The sequence below is a fragment of the Vanellus vanellus genome (genome assembly GCF_965231255.1).
Source record: "Vanellus vanellus genome assembly, chromosome: 1".
In the NCBI taxonomy this organism is placed as follows: Eukaryota; Metazoa; Chordata; class Aves; order Charadriiformes; family Charadriidae; genus Vanellus; species Vanellus vanellus.
In genome coordinates, this window is record NC_138905.1 from 13,765,150 (window position 1) to 13,785,398 (window position 20,249).

The window sequence follows — 20,249 nt, forward strand, 5'->3', positions numbered from 1 at the left end:
AATCTAAGACTTCCAACTGTGTCAAATACAGCTAAAATTGGACAAGCCATTTTAAAGGCAGCAAACTTTTTTTTTCAGTAGTTCTCCAGTTCAGTCAAAACCCCTTCACCTCGAGAAACAATTACATCATAAAACTATAAACCAAGTATAATGAAGTCATTTTATTATTAATTTATTTTATTTCTATGGTCAAACCTGTTATTTAGATTACCCACAGTTTTCATATTTTTAAGAAACTCTCTACATTAAATCCTCCATAGAGTCTATTTTGGTGGTGTTTAAAATATATTTTCATACACATTTGCATACACAAATGCAAAGATGATACTTACAAAAGTAAATATGACAAAATCATGGGATGGATGTCTCAGAAGACTAAGAGAGTTTGGTGTGCTAAGTAAAAATACTTCTACAAGGGAACACCACATGCATTCTTCAAGTGATATACAATTTCTGAGACAGCACTGAAATGAAAGGTGAAAAGGTTTGTTTAATTATTTCTGGACAGTGTTTCTGCTTGCCGCCTGTGGTTTGGTTTTGTTTGTTTGGGTTTTTTTTTTTGAGACTGTATAATGAGTTTGATACACTTTGCCTGAAGCTAACTTAACTGGATGAGAAATGGATGGTAACAATTCAAAGCACTTAAGCTGCAGCCCTGGCTCTGACTGCACCTGCCCACAGCTCACTACACCTAGACAGGAAACTCAAGAGCAACACAAAAAATGCTCTCAACTTCAGAGATTAGACAGAATATCCAAATACAAGTTTGATCAAAACATCTCTGTGACATTCGACACAACCGTTCGTTACATGTCTGTCAAACTCACAGTTAATACTACAAATAGCAAGCAACATTTTTGGATCAAAACTTCATTACTTCCATAAAACTAAAAATAGATGACTATCTAGTTTTGGTAATCCCCATTCAGCAGTGAGGTTTCTTAGTCATTTCTTTTCCATTACAGAGCACAATCATATTCCATTTTAAGTAAGCACACACTACACCTTGCAATCAAATAAGCAGTTTTTCAAGAGCCACAGAAATCTATATTTACATGTCTTCAGGTAGTTAAATGCTCATTCAAGCAGTGCAGTAACTGCATAAAGCAGGATTAGATACTACACTACAGAGATTTAAATAAATTCAAAGTATATTTAAAAATTTTACTCATATCCACAGGGTTTTGGCAACCCAAATCAGACATAAATGCATACATTTCTAAATGACAGTCTACAGAAAATAAATCTATTCTGAACTCTGACAGAAGTTCAGAATAAAACTGCTTCTCATAGTGACAATGGCAAAAAATGTCAATTTTTGGAAGAATTAACAATTCTAAGCTATGTCAACTAGCAAAAGGACATAATTAAAATACAATGCAAGCAGGGAAGCATAGGCAAATAGTTGCTTTCCTTGCCTGTAAACACTGTGAATCACTAAGTATTTCAAGGAACCCGTTTCCTTTGTAACAATCCTAACTTGAATGGTCAGGATATCAACCAGCTGTTGAGTCAAGACTTGAATGTCCTTCTCAACTCATTATGATCATGGAATGATGAAGTTGGCATGTTCACTAGACACCATTAGAGTAAAATTGCAGAGCTGTGGCTCAAATGTTTTTTTTAAAATGCCATTGATTTTTATTACCTTCAAAAGAACTTCTTTTACCAGCAAATTAAAGGCAGTTTTTAAAAAGTTACTGCATAAAGCCATGAGAATACAAGAACTTGGTTTCACCACAATACAACTATTTTACCATTATGTTAGATCCTTCACATTACAGTTTCACAATCACAGGCATAATTTCACTAAGATTTCCTGGTATGAAGAGTAAAAACAGACAATGAATCGGAATAGTAAAGCCTATGGCGTAAACTACTCATTTTGTAGCAACATTTGTATCACACAAACTCACTTAAAAGTAAACATTATATCTGCTGAGGCACAGCTAGAAAATAACTTTAATGAGGAAAAAAACTTCACTTTCCATGTTCAACATCAAAACAGAAGTTAACATTATCATCAAATTGTTGACATTATTTGATATTTTAAGTGATCCCCGTAAACAGCTTAGTCATATTAGGCATCCGCTGTTGACTGAAAAGCTGCTTCTGCCATGACGAAGCAAACCAACGCAGGTATCAATGTAATGCAGATACACCACTAAAACTTACCAGGAGTCATCCTTCCTACACTCACATCCATGGGAGTCCTGCCACTGCCATCAAGAACAGGATTAAACCCTTGAAGCAGTGTTTCAAAAGACACATTCCTTTCATGTGCATTACAAATAAACCATTAAACCTACATTTCCTTTTTTAAAAGGAACATCAAATACTATATAATGCACTCAGTGTTCTGTTTAAGTACTTTATCTATGCACCGCTGTTCTCAAAACAGCATTTTAGAATTGCAAATCGTATACAAGCAAAAGAGAAACTTGTCACTCCCAGATTCACACCTTTCAGGGGAAGTTTTATCACATTCCTTTCAGCTAGCCTTAAGAAAATCTGAAGCAGCCAAAGGGAAGGAAAAAAAAAAAAAACTAAAAAAAAAAAAAAAATACATCAGATACTGCTATCCTAAGGACCCTATCCAGCAGCCAGCATGAAAAGTACTTGTGCTGTCATGCCAGCAAAGGCCCCCCCAAGTTGTTGCCTTGCAATCCGAGATCATGATAGTTTGTAAATAAAAAGGAATTAACATACTTCCTTTCCCAAAGGAACAGCGTGATAGTTTGTAAATAAAAAGGAATTAACATACTTGCTTCTCCCAACAACTCTGCTAAATTTGGATACCAGCATTCCTAAGACACTGCTCATGAAAGAGAATGAATTTTCAAACTTTGTTCTTCACTCTATCTCAAAAAAAAAAAAACAAAAAAAAAAACCCAACAACCCAAAATACCCCAAAAACAATCACCCCCAAACAACTGGTGAAAAAAACATCAACTATCCCTAGATACCCATTTGGGGAGTTTTGCTGTTTGTTTGAGGAGTTTATCAGGCCGTCAACAGCAACAATAAGATATGAATCAGATCCTATGGTGGCTGTTGTGTATCAAGCCCTGTTCTTTATGAACACAGACATACCAAACGTGATATATCATGACACATACAGACATTTGGCAGCATGTCCATACCTGCCTGTGCCTCCAGTAAGATGTCAGGTACTGAAAACCAAATATTTTCTCAGGCCTCTGTATTTTGCCCACAAACCACGGTATCTGATCCCATTCCCGACACTGCATATTTATTCTTCCTTATAAGCTCATGCCCTTTATCACTTACCATCCCCAAGCAGGAAGCTCTCACAGCTGCAGCTGCGGCATAGAGCATGCAGCAACAATCAGTTTTCAAATTCTAATGGGAAGTAGGCTTGATTCAACCATCTTCACTTCCACAGTAAAAATGCCAGTATCTGAAGGACAAATTAGCAAGGAAGTACCACAGAAAATAACCGTCTCCCAAGGAATACTTGTTTTGCCAGTGAATTACACAACTGTCCGAAATAGTAGCAAAATGTTGAGTATCAGGATTTCTGAGATTTATTTCAGGTTCTGGGAAAAGAACATTGCATGCAGTTGTTGCAACCACTGTAGCCATTTCTGGAACCTATGCCTTCAGCCTTAAGGTCTATGCAAATTTCCTAATTTTGTTACATAACTGGTTTCTGTTCATGGCTCCATTTGAAGGGACATGACACAATTTCATAGTTACCTTACTTGTAAAAACGGGGGGGGGAGGACTCTGCACTGAGAAGTCCAGGATTCTACACCTCTCACAATTTAATCCTGAGCCCGCTGCAGTGTTTATTAATTAGCAAAAAGCTCCTACTATTTAAACGTATTCTACTGTTTAATGAAGTGGAAAAAAATTCAAGCCCTTAAAGGGGACTATAATCAAGTTAATTTTGCCTCTTATCTTCTATAAGAGATGTTAGTTTCAAAATTCCAATCAATCCAAATGCAGTAATTGCTGCTAGCATGCTAGATCAACAAGCCAAGACATTTCTGAAAATGCTGCATATTAAAAAAAAATAGATAAAACACAGTATATGGTCAATCTCAAGTTCTGCTCTTTTTAATTCCTGTTTTTTTTGTACTGAATACTACACACATACATACATATCCCATTAAATATATTTACAATCTTATAATGAGAAATCACTGAAATATTGCATTTATACACCTGCTTTTAGAACCGTAACAATAAAGGAACAGAAATTCTATAAATACTATGTTTTTCATTTATATATACATTCTTCTTAACAAACACTCAAAAAAAAACAAACCCCAAGCCCAAAGATAGTGGCTAATGCTCCTTTTCTTCTCCTTGTGATTCTAAACCCAACAGTCATTTCCTGCACCAATAAATCTTGCTCACTGAAAATACTGACTTGGTGTTTAGGAAGACGTGTTTATCTGTCACCAGGCAATGCACAGCAGAGTTGCGGCTGCTCGATGACTACAGTCAGGAAGTTGAAAACCACTCTTAAATGACCAAGTTTGCATCATGTTCCACAAATAGTTATCCAGCAAGGTTTTGAAGCAGCTGAGGCATGAAGTAGCTGAGCTGTCAGAAAAAGCTGCAGTCTCTTATAACAGCCACTGCTCTGTAGGAACACAGTAGCAAATGCTGAGCCTACATTTTTTAAAAAGTCTCTGGAGTGGTCTAAGCAAGGAATTGCAGAGTAACAAGCCTTACATGTGTATCTGGCAAGCTCCTCAAAACAATCATTAAAAATAGAACACCATTATACCTGAAAGACTATCTGACAGGGTCTAATCAGCAGTTTCTGCAAAGGAAGATCATGTCTTAGTCTATCAGTGTTTCTGAACATGTCAAACTAACTGATAAACAAGAGCAAGTGATAAAACATATGTGGAGAGCCTTTGGAAGGATGTCAAAGACTTCTAAATAGACTGCTGTTTGTGAAAAGCAAACATTGCCACGGATCAAAAACCAGCCAGAAAATTGAACAAAATTTTGAGGTCAACATTCTTCACTGCAATAGGCTAATTGCATAATAAAGATTAATAGCAGCATCCAATCTAAATAAAAAAGACTATTTATTGCCTGCTCAGGTGCCTACAAGCTCCTTGGATTACACACAGCTGGTCTGCTAGCTCTTCCGTTCAGCGTCAGTCCAAGACAAAGAGCACACAAATCCTAGGGAGGCTCATCTGGGAAACCCCGTTCTCCTCCACATCGAAGTGTCCTAATCCCAAAACTAAACTCAGACTAAATATTCCTAATCTGCTTTCTTTATGTTCCTCTATACTTCACATACCTGAACACCCTGTAGGGACAGAGGTAGACATTTGGGATCTCATTCAGTATACACCCTGGGTGGCTAGCTCTTTCTGGAGGTTTGACCTAAAAGCCACTCAGGATGAGCGCACTCAGAAATCGTGAATTCCAACCTTCTAAGTATGCTAATCTTATGCTAGATTTTTGTAAGAAAGACGAACACAGACACCCATCACACTGCTGCTTCATCAGGTGCTGACAGCTAATGTTGGCTTACAGAGATGCTCCACATTCCTGCTCGTTCCTGGGGCTCTTATGAGGGAACTTAGCAGAAGAAATCACTCACTAAAGACACAAGGTCCACACAGAGTCAACGGAGAAGGTCAGGGTGGGCTAGCAAGGTTTCTCAACTGTTTTAACCACTCTAAACCAGTATTACTACAGTCCACATGCCTCCTCAGTCACCAGCTTCCATCCCTCTTTTTACTAGCATTGGAGCCCATCGCACAGGAGACAGCTTCAAGGATCTGTAAGCTCTTCCACTCGATATCCTGTAGTCAGAATCACAGAGTCACAAAGTTTCAGAGTTGGAAGGGACCTCTACAGATCATCTAGTCCAACTCCCCTGCTAAAGCAGGATTGCCCAGAGCACATTACTCAGGACTGCATCCAGGCGGGTCTTGAAAATCTCCAGAGAAGGGGACTCCACAGCCTCCCTGGGCAGCCTGTGCCAGTGCTCTGTCACCCTCACCGTAAAGAAGTTTTTCCGTGTATTTGAACAGAACTTCCTGTGTTCTAACTTGTACCCATTGCCCCTCGTCCTGTCACTGGGAACCATTGACAAGAGCCTGGCTCCATCCTCCTTCAACCCACCCTTCAGATACTTGTACGCCATAATAAGGTCTCCCCTCAGCCTTCTCTTCTCCAGGCTAAAGAGTCCCAGCTCTCTCAGACTTTCCTCATAAGGGAGATGCTCCAAGCCCTTAATCATCTTAGTTGCCCTTCGCTGGACTCGCTCCAGCAGTTCCCTGTCCCTCTTGAACTGGGGAGCCCAAAACCGGACACAGTATTCCAGTTGTGGCCTCACCAGGGCAGAGTAGAGGGGGAGAATGACCTCCCTCGACCTACTGGCCACACTCTTCCCTATGTAGCCCAGAAGTGTATCGAGACACCTGAACAAAAGAGGAATGAGAAGAAAAACACTGTGGTACAGCTCTGTTGATCAGTTGTGCAATCTGACCCAAAATGCATGTATTTTATTTGAAGAATAATATTAAAATACTGGGGGACAGGGAGGTGTCCTGAGATAGGCTATGACTTATCAACCACTTGAAAGACTCTCCTGTTGTCTTTCAAGGCAAGTATGAACAGAAAAATAAGGAATTATAAATTAAATGAGACTTTAAGAAATACACAGAAAATATAATCAAGAAAACAAGAGCTTCCAATAATACTGGAAACTTCATTCATTAACTGAGCTTAGAGGATAGCAAAGCCAAACTTTTAACAGAGAAATATTATATTACAACACATAATTAGACTCTTAAACTCAGTACCACAGGAAGTCACTGAAGCCAAGATTTTACTCAGATTCAAAAAGAAAGCAGCTATTTAAACACACAATAATAAGAATAAAATAAGCACACAGCTGAGGAATCATCAGCTCCATGGCCTAGGATGCAAGAAAACGTCCAAAAAGATCACTGGGTTGTATTTAGCCATAGAAACTCTCTACCTAAACCAAATCCCACAACGGCCGGTAGCAAATACCAAGAAAAGCATATTAGCAACATGGCAAGCATAGAACAAACTGTCCCTTAAGACAGCTGAACACGAAGAGTGTTTAGCTGCCAGGCTGGCATCTGCAAACCACCTAACCCCCAGAAGCATCTGGCGCTGGCCAACTTCCAAAATGCAAGGCTTGCATGACTTCATATTTGATGCTATATTGCTTTAATTTCTTCTCCCACTTTGCAATTGTATTTTATTTTTTAAGAACAAGAACCACAAATGTATTTGCAAACAGGAGTTCAATCCAACACTTGGACTCATTCCAGGAAGCCATCTAGTCTCTCTGGAGTATGTCTACTAAGACCACCTCAGATGAACAAAGAATTAAATACTGAACGCTACATGTCTCACTTAAAGAGTATTCCCAGCAGAAGTGAATTTGGAAAAAATCCCCTTTGTACATTTAAATTAAGAAACAAGAGAATACCTCTATGAACTCTCCAATATCCTCCCCTCAACTGGAAAAAAAAACAAAACAAAACAAAACAAAACAAAACAAAAAAAAAACAACAAACCACCAAACCACAAACATAAGCTATATTTCCAAACTTCTTGACAACATAATGGGTAATTCTAGATATGTATACATTTGCTCCGACTTTGAAGTTGGACCAGATAGCTGACTTCCAGCAACCCCTTTCAACCTAAATTATTCTATGATTACATGTAGAGCATACCCAAACACTACACAGTAATGCATCATAGCCCTAATTAACTCTTTTTTCCACTATAGGTAATTTATTAAGCTCTTGTATTCTCCTTGCAAATCTGAATATCGTTTCTTCATACAGTTTCCTCTGTACTCAGCAGGAACGACCTTTATGAATAACAGCACAGTAAACTCAAGGGAGAAAACAAGGTATTTAAAGCTTTCAAAGTCTTTTATTTTTCACGCCACTACATGCAGAGTGGTCAACTGCCCTTGAACAGTCAGAAGGAGAATATCTCTGACAGAGATATCCTAAAAGAGTTTTGGTTCATTTCCTTCTTAAAACACAAAAATGTTACAGAAAAAAAAAAGGCCTACCTTGTTTTGTGGGCAGAAATAATTAAGTCAGTCTGTTTTTACCAGTGTACCATGGCTCTCTTCTCTACCTCAGCCAACACTTTTTTTCCTGCCCCCCACCCGTATTACCAACTGCCCCAACTATTTGGCTGGGCCAGCCGCAGTACACACCATGATGGCTCAGAGCTCAGCATGTAGACTGGCCAGCAGTTAGTTGCTCTCTTTCTGATGAAAGAAGGGACTCAGTTATAACTGCCTTTCTTTGGGTGGGAATATTCATTTGGGTCAAAAATAAATATAAAGTTAAAAAAGGTATAAAACTTTTGACAGATACTTCTGACAATTTTTTATAAATTTGTCATTGTGTAGGTACTTAATGTCTTTCAGTTGCCATTAAATTTGGTTTTGTCGTCTGACTAAGTTACTCAAACGGCAGAAGCCGGACAAAGAAAGTAACTGTCCAAGCTTTGTGTCCTTAGTAAGTCTAGCTAAAAATTCACATGAAGTTTGGTGACAAATCTGTAGAGCATACTGTTTATTAGGAAAAGAACTTCCTCACAGACAAAAAAAAAAACACAACCCTGTGACTGTCATCACTCTCACTCACAGGGGTCCTGAGAAAATGGAAAAAAAATGATGTTTTTATTTCTTCAACAAAATTTCTACTATAAACAAGTAGAAGATATGATATTTAGAAAAAGTCTGGGAAGACAATATATGTAACTTAGGAGAACTGGGAAAGAAATAATGTCCACTGCTTTCCAGTGACCCCTGCCAGCTGTGACAGGAACAGCATTGTTCAACTCCAAGAGCTGCTCCACCGTCGCTGCCTGGTTAACTGCCTCAAAGGAAGTTGACTGGAAGTCTTTTTAATGCACCTACGCCTCCCTTCCAATACCACATCGATACTCTGTCTACTGTTTCAAAGCCTACAGGATTTTGAGTTCTCCGAGAATTCACACCAATATTAGGCAGCTATGGATACAGCTGGGACCAACTTTTTGAGACAAGCTGAGCTAACTCTGCTTTGGGAGAAATCCAGTACCACCAGAATACTTGAAATGCTCCATGGAGTTCCCAACAATTACTGACAATTTATTTGTATGTCACATTCCACACAACACAAGAGGAGAAAAATCTACTACAAGCATTGAATCAAACTAACTAGGTTTCCAAATTCCTTTTCAGATGACTCAGGGTCCTGTTTTATCCTTTATAATATTTATATCCAGAATAAAAACATACATTGGCAGCAAAACATAGCAACAGAAAATTCAACTGCACAAACATTCCACTTCAAATGAGGATCGGGATCTTAAACACACCGGTTCCAAGTATCACTCTCAACCTTCGCCTTCAGAAATGAAAATTGTTTGCAAAATTTTGTAGAGGTCTAGGAAAAAAAAAAAGTCAAAACTGACAGGAGTACGATGTGTGTACATACATCAGTTCATGAACACCTTACTGGAACAAAAATAAGACTTCTGAGAAAAGGATTATCCTTTCCAGGGAGTCAGAAATAAAGAGGCAAATCAAAGAAGATCACCAAAACCTTCAGAGCTACAGAAATAGCCAAATACATAGAACTATTTATAACCCAGAGATTTATTCACAGAAGGCTTTTAGCCTCTAAACCCAAGAAAACAAAAACATCTCATGATAAGCGCTAAAGTATATAATAGAAATATATTCTTCTGCCACTTAGTGACCATTCTGAGTGCAGCTAAAGATACTAGGATTCACTTACTAGGATTAACAGGTTATTTCAAGTGATGCACTTCTCCCCAATAAAACATATACCACCATCTGTTCAACAGCATCAACAGAAATATATAAGTGGGCAAATTACTGATGACACACTGTATTTAGTCTCATTCCTATTAGAGAACTCGTGTGTCAAAATTGTAAAGCCAGCTGCATTTTCTGTAGGAATGTTTCATCACAAAGAATTGCAGAACGTTAATTAAAATACTTTCAACAAGTCAGGTTTTCCAATTAATTACTTTTGCCAGGTAATTATATGACAGATGGATAAGACACTGGCAAATTTGGAACAAAATGCAAGACTCAGCCACATTACTTTTCAAGTGACCAATAACATGTAAAAGCAGAAAGAGACAAAATACCAAGCACAGAGTTTGAGAATATGGACTTTTTGTCACTGAGTCTGATACACCTGAGTCGCATGCATGCAAGGAGTATGTATGAAAAACAAAAGAAGCAAACACCTGGATAGTTCTACTGCTGCGTGATCATCTTCCCCCCCTCTGCTCTCTCCTTTGTTTCTCATAGGAAAGACAGCAAATAAAACACTTACCAGGGAAATGACTACGACAGAAGAAATTTTAACTCACGGCAAGTAGCCGTAGCATTTAGACTCCCAAACTGAAAACCAGGGACAACACGTAAGGTGTAGACAGGTTGTCATTGGGTTAGGCCGGAAAGGGGAGAAAAATGGGATAAGGAATAAGAAAGAAGGCACCAAAAGAAGAGGAAGGCATGTAAAGTACAAGCATAGAGAAGGAGACGAGGTCAGAGATGAAGGTGAAGATGCCAAAAAAAAGTCCTATCACCTGACAGAGGCATTAAAGCAGCTCGAGATGCGTTAAAGCAACTTACCCAGGGAAAGGTGTATTACAGCAGAAGTCGGGACTTAGCAAGTAGGAATAACACGTACGGCAACGGCCAGCAGCTCCAGCCCTGAACGCGTAACTGAACGCCTACCGCCCACAATAAACTTAGCCATAGGAGGCCAACAAGCCCGGTTACCGAAGGCTCTCTCAAGACAGCGCAGCCCCCTCCTCAGGCGGTGACACGCGTGGCGGGAAGGCCCCCCCCTCCCCCCTCACACCTCCACCGCCACGGCGGGAAGGGCCCGGGGGCGGGGGGGGGGGCGCCGCGGGCACCCGCGCTAGCTCCCGCCTGAAGGGGACCTCGGCGCCGCGGAGGCCGCGGGTCTCCCGCCTTTCCCCCGGTCAGGTTTCACACCGGGGGGGGGGGCGCGCCGCCGGCCCGCCGCCGCGCCCCGCCGGGGATGCGCGTACCGCCCCACACAACCGGGCACCCCCCCGCCCTGTCACCCCTCACCGAGCGGGCACCCCCCGCCTCCACCGGAGCCGCTCCAGCCGCCTCGCCCCCACCGAACCGGTCGGCCCCTTACCCCAAGCCGCGCCTGGAAGTTGGCGCCCCCCTTCTTCTTCTTCTTCTTCTTCTTCTTCTTCTTCGTCTTCTTCTTCCTCCTCCTCCTCCTCCTCCTCCCCCGCTAACCGAGGCGGGTCCCGACCTCACCGGTCGCCCGGTTGCCGCGGTGAGGCGGCGGAGCGGGCCGGCGCGCGCCGCAGACAACAGCGGCGAGGGGAGCGCGAGACGACGAAGAGGCGGGCGGGCGGGCGCGCGCGAGGCAACAGCTTGGAAGAGGGGAGGAAGGGGAGGGGGGGGAGGAGGATGAGAAGGCGCGCGCCCTCTCGGGTGGCGCGCTGTTGCTGCCGCCGCCGCCACTCGGGCGCGCGCGCCGCCGCGGAGAGGGCGGGGCCAGGCGCAGGTCGGTAGCCAATAGGACCTCCTCCGCCTGCGGGGGTGGGGCCGACAGGTGACTGGCGACGTCACTATCCAACGAGAGAGGGAGGGAGGTGGGGCTGTGCTTGACGGACATCCCCCAGGGGAGGGGAGGGGCCGGTGTGACAGACAGCCTCCTGCACGATTTGGCGACAAAGAAAATGGAGGGGGGGTGGGCTCAAGAGTGAACGGCCGCCGGCCGTGAGGGGGTTGGCTGACCTTGAGGGGCGTCGCCACGACCGAGTAGCTGGGGGCGGGGATTAACTTGAGCGACATCACCGCTACCCAATGACAGCGGGGGGCGGTAGGACGTGCGTCCCCGCTGCCCAATAGCCAGGCGCGGGGAGGCGGGTGAGGAAGGTGGTCGGTTTCCTGTGGAGGAGCAGGCGGGGAGAGCCCGGCCGCCCCCTCACCTGCGCGTCTGGTCCCGTGTAGCCGGGTGGAAGGGGGATGCGCCGAGACCCTGCGCGGGGAGGCGGCGGCGGGTCCGTGCGAGGGCGGCAGCGGCGCAGGGCGGCCCTGGCCCCTGCGGTAGGTGGCGGGGAAGGGAGCGGGGGAAGGGGGCTTCCACCTCGGGGTCCCGTGCCGGGCCTGTCCTTTCTCCGGCAGACGGGGCCTCTGCCGCGGCGGGGGCAAGCGGCGCCTCTCCGGGGGAGCCTCGGGAGAGGGCCGGCTCGGCCGCGGGAGGAATGGAGGGAGGCGGCGGGCCGGCAGGGAAGGCTGGAGCGGGGATGCGGAGGAGGCCGGGCGGCCCGGGGGCGGCCGAGGAAGCGGGGTGGGGGGAGAGGCGGGCGGCCTGACCCGCCCGCGGGGCTGCGGGCTCGGCCCTGCCCTTCCCTACCCTGCTCGTCCGGCCGCAGCCCCGCGGGGTCCGGCCCGGGCTCCCCGAGACGCTGCCGCCGGCCGGGGCGGCGAGCGCCGGGCCGACCCCGACACCCCCCGGGGCGGCGGGCGGGAATGTCGGAGGGCAGCGGCCGTGACCGGGCCGGGCCCGTGCTGGAGGCGGCCGGTCCGCCTCAGGGCGCGGCGGGGTCTGTCAAATGCCGTGGCAGGCTTTGCTGAGCCCGGCACCCTGCCTTGGTTTGCCGGTTTCTTTCTTCTGTTCCTCTAAATAGTTTCTGAATTTTAATATATTTTTTTTTCAGCCAAATTCAGCACTCGGGAGTTTCAAAGACTCTTAAATTACCGTTTCGCTGAAAAACGGTAAACCAAGCGCTCCCCAGTTAAGGGGATGTTGTAGTTTGCCTTTTTTTGCACTTTTATATCTCCATAGACTACCTGAACTAAGAATGCACTGATTGCACGGGCAGTTTGTGAATACCTCACCTGTATTCACATCGGACTAGTTTAAAAGTGGTTTTAAAATGGGGCTACTGCGATATTGCTTTCTAGGTGTTAAACTACTCATTTCTACTGAATCGGCTTTTAATCAAGCTAGAGTACTATTTAATTTGGTTTCAATATAATATCACTTTCTCAACTCTGTTAGGCGATGTTCAAGGCTTAAATTTGAGCTTATAGACCTACGTTATCATTAATATTGAGCTGAATGTCACATGTAAGTTTCTCTCTATTTTTTCCTTCTAAAAAGAATATAATTAGCTATCTTAATATTATAATTATGTAGATCATCCCACCAAGGTCAGTAATGCTACTTTAGATAGTGTTTCTCATTACTGAAAACTTTCACTTCCTACTAATTACAGGAGTCCTATAAGGAGTTGAGAGCTTTTCTTTATTTCTACACTCTGGCTTTAATGTTCCTTTGGCGTTTTCACAGAAGAGCTAGTTCAGACTTGTACCATATCTGCATCCTTTTTCCAGTGTTAACATTCTTGCTGTGATAGCTGGCCTCTAGCTGATAATCTCCTTTCTTTCTTAATGAGAGGCGATCAAGTGCTCCATGTAATCAAACCCTTCATCATTATGTCAGCTGTATCCCCAGCTGTCAGTCTTTAAAATTTGGTAGCTTCCTTTACTTGGACTATAGGACTATAAGATGTCAAAAATACACTTGGATTTTCTTGAGTTTTCATCAAAAGAAGCCTCTAAAATTGAATCGAGCCTTGCAGGCCTGCGCAATCTTGCCATTACATGTCTTAATTAGGTCAAAGAAAGGCAGTGTAAGGTCCCACGCTGAGTTTTCTGCCTGTGCTTTTTAGAATTGTTATAAAGTGGTTCTGAACACTTAGGAAAACTGAAAATCTTTTCATCAAGTGAGCAACCTTCAAATTGAGTAGCCCCATCTAAAGCATCTTCAGTAGCTTTCAATTTCTTCCAGAGACAGTTGATAGCACCTTCTCTGGGTATCTGATAACCTGATACTTCCAGCAGTGTTGAATTCCCTTTTTCCCTTTCAGGCCTAAGTTTCCAGTCTGTTTCTTTGGTTTCTGCTTTCTCCTGTTTGCTAGTAAGATTCTCTGTCTTGTAGGGCCTGTAGCATTGATTTTTAAACTTAGTATTCAAAAACATTCTTATGAAAGGAATGTTGAAACTTTGTTTCAAAATACTACTCTCTTCACTTTAGCCACAGACTTGCACTTGAGAATATTTGGAATGTTTTCAAAATACTGGAAATACTTCAGGCAGGTCATATTTAATTGTTCTGTAATCTTCAGCACCTGCCAGCTGGTTTAGGTATGTTTCTATAATCCGAAAAGAGCAATGTCATCTAAACCTTCTCCATTGTTTTTTTTTCTGTCTACTTAGCTATTAACTCTTATGATGAGTGTCACTGCTAAGCTTTACCCCTTCCCTAAGGAGCGGGTGTCGTGTCCACCCTGCCAGAGACTGGCTTTCACCAGACCCTTTGGTGATCTGAGCAGAACTGAGACAGCAAAAAGCAAACTATAAATACCGTATTTTAAACAGCTCAAGGAACTGGCCTGCTGTGAGTCAGTCACACGAGGGAGGGGATGCACTGACAGTAACTCCAGTGTAGATTACTTTAAGCTAAACAGGATTTCTTCCTTAAGAGAAATCCCACTACTATCCATTAAATAACATCCATTGAAACTTCAAACCCAGACTGAGCAAAAAAAGTATGTCTGTATCAGAATCTGTAAAATCTGTATCAGAAGATACAGATTTAAATTGTAGGATAACTTTAGCGGTGTACAAAAAGTGTTATCTCCTAGCTCTAATGTAGCAGGTCAACTCCTAACTAGTTAAGCCAGCAGCTTTTACTTCCTTCCTCCTGGTTCCAGTGCTTATCTGAGCACAAAGTAAGTTTTTTGCCAGATTAGGAAGTTGAACCAACTCGGTTAAAAACAAAAAGATGCTAATAGATTTCTGCTTGTTCAGTGATTTTAATAGGCTTAATGGAGTGATCTTGTGAGCATCAGTAATAAGACAGAGGCAGCAGCAGCAGCTCGTGGCCAGTCACTGAGGAGGCAGGGGAAGCAGGTCTTGTCCTTCCCTCACAGCATCTGGTGGTGAGGATTAGATGCTTCAGAACACATCATCTCACTTTCAGCAATTTAAATGTTTTTGTAATCTGGAACAAATCAAAGCTCAGTTTCTTACTTCAAGTGAAAGAATATGAGTGTTCTAAAGGGGAATAATTATTTTAAAAATTTGAGATTTTTAGAAATTTTAAAGAAATCTATTTCAGCACTGTTTCACTGCTATATATTAATTGTCATTCTCTATAGCATGACATCTTCAGGAAGATCATAGTTCTTCTCACCCCTGCTTTCTTACTTGCAGTGAAAACCTTCTGGCAGATGCAGTGGTAAAAGCCTTTCAGTTAGAAATACAAAAACTAACTTTTATGACTGTAGTGGCAGATGCACGTCTTTGGTTTTCTTTCATCATGACTACATAGAAATTTAAATATATTACCAAGCCAATAAACCTAAATAGTGTTTCTGTCAGCCAGTGTCTGTGTACTTTAGATACCTGCCAGAAAGTAAACATTACCCCTAGCTTCTACTAGTGTTAAGATTGCTGCTTGACAGAAAGTGGTAGTGGTGCTTAGTGGCTCCATTTCAGCCTGGGTCATTTCAGCTGCAGCTCTGCAGGCTACAGGATCTTTCAGATGGTTTGTTATTTGTGCTTGTTAGTTGGTTTACATTTTACTGTGATTATTTTGTTATAGAGAATTGTTAGGTTTATTTTCAAGTGTTAACTATTGAGTGCCTCAGTACTGGAGGAAAATGGATTTAAACATGTTCTTAGCATACAAAAATCCCTAAACGAGTTTGACAGCTAGTTTAGGATTAAAGCATAAATTGTTTCACAGAACAAATTTAGATCAAGGCAGTTGACACAGCTGACTTAAGGCATTTAAATTGCATGGTGGACAGGACCAAAACAGAGTGCTTTGCTGAGAACGGTCATCAAAAGAAACGCTAGGAAGCGGTATGTAGGTGAGGTTAGAAGGGGTGGGAAAGCAAGGACAAGAAGTTGTCTCCTTTTTAAGGAATGTGCCTGATGGTTGTGCAGTGACATCTTTTGATGCCCCCCTCCCCCTCTTTTGTTTTGTTAGGTTGTTGCTGACAGTGAAAGACTTCCTCTTAAAGCTGTTTAAATGAGAATGTCCCTGGCGCAAAGAGTACTACTGACATGGCTTTTTACGTTACTCTTCCTAATCATGCTGGTGCTGAAGTTGGATGAGAAAGCACCATGGAACTGGTTCCTCATTTTTATTCCAGTCTGGATATTTGATACTATTCTTCTAGTTATGTTAATTGTAAAAATGGCTGGACGTTGCAAGTCTGGCTTCGACCCTCGCAATGGCTCCCAAAACATCAAGAAAAAAGCTTGGTATCTCATTGCAATGCTACTTAAATTGGCCTTCTGCCTTGCCCTCTGTGCTAAACTGCAACGATTTACTACGATGAAACTAGCCTATGTATTTATCCCTTTGTGGGCCTTGCTTATTGGGGGTATGGTTGAACTTGGATACAACATCTTCTACGTACGAAGAGACTAAGCTATACTGCGTGGTTTTCAACACTGAGATTGGTACCAAGTTACTAGATTGTTATTGTTTTTCCATAAACTTGATCTCCAAATTAGAGCGCCAAATAAGAAATGAATTGAGCTGGAGACTTTATCTAAGCCAGTCTGAAGACTGAAAGTAGACTTGTTCCATTTTTTTATTTTAAAACTGTCACATACGCTCTTGTAAATAAAAGTATTTGTTCAACATAAACTGTTCTAATATTATTATTATTATTAGTTACATAGAGGAAGATACAGTTCTTCACATGCAAGTAGAACATCTCAAAGGAACCACAAATATTCTACCCCAGAGTACTCAGCATGTGGGGTAATCCTTGGAAAGAGGACTACTACTTATGCTGTCACTTAAGAAATAACTACTTACTAGCCACTTCTATAGCGTGCTAAACTTGTTTTAAGAATCAGTAACAACTGATAGCTGCCAAATAAGAGCAAAATAAAAAAAGGAATAAAGTGACTCAGCATTTTCTTTTTGACTGTGAGAATCCACCTCCAGCTGAAAGACTAAAAATAAGCACTTTTTTTTTTTTAAGCTGCTGAAATAGACAATAACCAGTATGTTTACCTAGGGAAAAAAGGCGAGTAGCTGAACTGTGCCAGCAGTCCAAGATCCAGAAGAGAGGTAGACAACGGTGATTACTGCACTGGTGATTTCTCACTTGGAAAGTAAAAGACTGAAGCCACAGGGCGAGTTTTGCAATGCTTTTGTATGTGCAAGGAGTGGTACTTCAGAGAGGAAGATGTTTTTTAATACCCCAGTGTATTCAAGTCTCTGGGAGTGAAGGCCTGGCTTTAGGGAGTATGGGCAAACTCAGATGTGAATAAATGAACTTTTTCAAGTAACAAATGCAATAAATGGGACTTCTGGGGAGAGCTGGAACCATAAGTGTATTTTGTGGACTGAAAGTGCTCTTCCAGGAGCTACAATAACACCAAATTCAAATGTAGAAGTTTTCTAGGACGCTATTAACGTGTGCTGAAGATACTGATCCATTTACAATTCCTAGGTACAAAAGAATGTCTAGTGAATGAAAAGAGCCCAGGAAGAACAGTCTTAAGGTAACAGGAGGTGACGAGATCAAAGTGTCTCACAAATAAAATTTTAATTATGTACATTCAACTGTACTTGACCATAAAAAAATAATCTTCCTGTTGTGTGCTGTTCAATCACATAGACATGAGCATAAATAACACGGGAACTGTATTGTTGGAGGCTCTATCTAGGAAAAGGTCCTGTTCCATTCTAAGGCAATGGATCTCTATTCAGAACATTAGGTAACAAATGATCTTTAGGAAGAAATGAAGTTATGTTTGCTTCAGAGTCATTGACTGTCCTACCTTGCTAAAGGAGAAACCAAGAAATGACAATAAAGAGATGCAAAAATAATCTTTCGAATCATTAGCTCTTAAAAAAATGCAAAATTCATAACACCTTTATTATAATAAAAATAATGCATCAACTTTTACTAAGCAAATCCATGCACTCAGCATCATCTAATTTATGAGGAGCTGAAACTACCATTTAGAAATCTCTTTTCCCTCAGCGCATATTTGGAACAGTTTCTTTTGGGAGGTGTATCTATGCCCTACTTAGTTGTGCAAAATACTTCCTGGAAGGCCCCTGCTCTGCTCTGTGTTTGACTTTTTCCCCACTCATACAGGGTTCCTGTGAAGAACTGGCTTTTCCTTTACCAGCTTTGGGATTTTTTAAGTGAAAATGGTTAGGATTAGCTAAATACTAGGGGAAAGGGAAGAGTGTCCATCTCAGTACATGCTCTTGGGCCTGCTGAATGTAGGAGATGCACATACACATGCTACATGTAAGTTTATGTGTGGGTATATACAGTATAGAGAATAAGCTTAATTTGTACATCCAGTTTAGGTCGCTTACACAGTTCTCCAGTTCTATCAAAGGGAAATGAGGGTCACTGAGCTTCCTGGGGTGGAATATTCCAGGTATGTCCCACGGCACGCAAGCTAGACCTCATGTCCAATTTTTACTGGATGCTTTAAAAATTTACAGAGAAGAAAAAGTGTCAAAAGACCTACCTCCAATTAAGGTAAACTTTTATGAACCACTTAACAAACGTGGATGGAATTACATCTCAAGCATTTGAGCACTTTAGACAAGACAAATATACACACACACGCTCATGGCCATTTGGTATGTTATGGCACCAAGCATAAAACCGAGCACCTATAGTCCTTCCCCATCTGATGATTGTCACAGAATAAAAAGCAAAAAAGCTTTGTTCACACCATGCCAAAAACCCCACAGTGCTAAGAAGAGCAGAGCAGCTTCCCTCAGTCAAGCTGCTGATGCTAACAGATCGTTATAACTTAACACAACAAGCAATGGGAGAATAGGAACTAGCCTCAGAAGGACTTAGTATATTATTAGCAAGATGGGCCAACAAATGGTGACTGCCCCCTTAATAAACCCCTGCAATTCCACAGATGTAACAATTATCTGAAAGTTTGGCATCTGTAATTAACTAGAATTGAAAACGGTTGTTCCAAATCTCCTTTTAATTGCTGCCTCTAATTCAATAGATGATCAACATTTCAGTGTTTTGGTTGTGGGTTTGGCTATTCCCCCCCCCCCCGCCCCAAAAAAAAAAAAAAAAAAAAAAAAAGTTTACAAACCTTGAAATAAATGGTGGTGATTTTGAATGCTGAATTTATTTATGTTGTCCTACAGAAGTCACACACAAATTGATGTTCTTCCTTTAGCACAAGAGGTTTTTAGAACACAGCCCTTTGGAAGCACTCAACTTTGGAAGTTCCAGCCCTTACAGAGATACTCTGATAAAAGGAGTATTGCTTTTGACATAGTATCAGATTTAACTGACCTAAACTGTGCTGATGACATCTTTGTATACGCAGTCTCATTTTTTTGTGATATCAGAATGTCATTTAAAAAGATTTATGATACAAACTGCACTGTAGCCCACTCTGGCCAGAAGCTGTTGCAGGAATTACTGCTATTCATAATTACCCCGTTCACAGCCTTGAAAGAGAATGAGCTCTCCTCACATTTTTTCTTAAATCTACAGACTGATCGACTGATCTTCATTAAATAGAACTAACTGAGTGAAAAGCAGATTTGATGAAGCTGGCAGGGAAAATGGGAAGTTGATGCTGAAATGGCTCATTCTGATTTGCCAGAAACAGGCAGCAGGACACGACGCATGTACCCAGAGCAGGAGAGGGCATCTCCTCTCACATACCTGCAGCAGCTGATGCAGGGCGCAGAAGGGAGAACTCTGCCTTCAGCAGCTTTGTTTTAAAATGCAACTCAAAAACTTGCTATTATGAAATGAAACTGAAAATATTTATCTACATACATAATATATTGATGATATGTCGTATATGGAGATATATATTCTACATCATTTATTTCTCTTCAAATCATTTATACAAGCTTGAACACTTCAGTATGCATTACAGGTGAGTATCTAATTGTCTCTAATTAAGGAGAATGCAAATGTGGGAAAGGTCATGAAACTAAAATTTTAAATTACCTATTCATACTGCTTTTCTTGATTTGTCACCATTTTAGGCTAGTATCCAGGTTTCTGTTCTTTTAATACTTGAAAAATACAATTATGTGACATTTACATCCCCACCTTCAACAAACTTTAACCTGAATGTATGTAATTTATCAGTGTCCCAG

At 41.9% G+C, this 20,249-nt stretch overlaps 2 protein-coding genes across 2 annotated transcripts in view; one reads left to right on the plus strand and one right to left on the minus strand.

The window, feature by feature from the left end:
• PHTF2 (putative homeodomain transcription factor 2) overlaps positions 1–11,464 on the minus strand; it is a 74,920-nt gene extending 63,456 nt beyond the window's left edge. The window contains exon 1 of the mRNA XM_082498604.1: positions 11,211–11,464. The gene's annotated coding sequence lies outside the window, so the exon portion shown is untranslated. The remainder of the gene's footprint in view (positions 1–11,210) is intronic.
• Positions 11,465–11,939: 475 nt separating this feature from the next.
• TMEM60 (transmembrane protein 60) lies at positions 11,940–16,757 on the plus strand. The gene is made up of 2 exons (XM_082480896.1): positions 11,940–12,136; positions 16,095–16,757. The coding sequence occupies exon 2, from the start codon at positions 16,137–16,139 to the stop codon at positions 16,539–16,541; it is 405 nt and encodes a 134-aa protein (XP_082337022.1). The 5' UTR covers positions 11,940–12,136; positions 16,095–16,136; the 3' UTR covers positions 16,542–16,757.
• The last annotated feature ends 3,492 nt before the right edge of the window (positions 16,758–20,249 follow it).

Coding starts and splice junctions, on each gene's coding strand:
- TMEM60 (XM_082480896.1), top strand. CDS start 16,137: ATGAGAATGTCCCTGGCGCAAAGAGTACTACTGACATGGCTTTTTACG.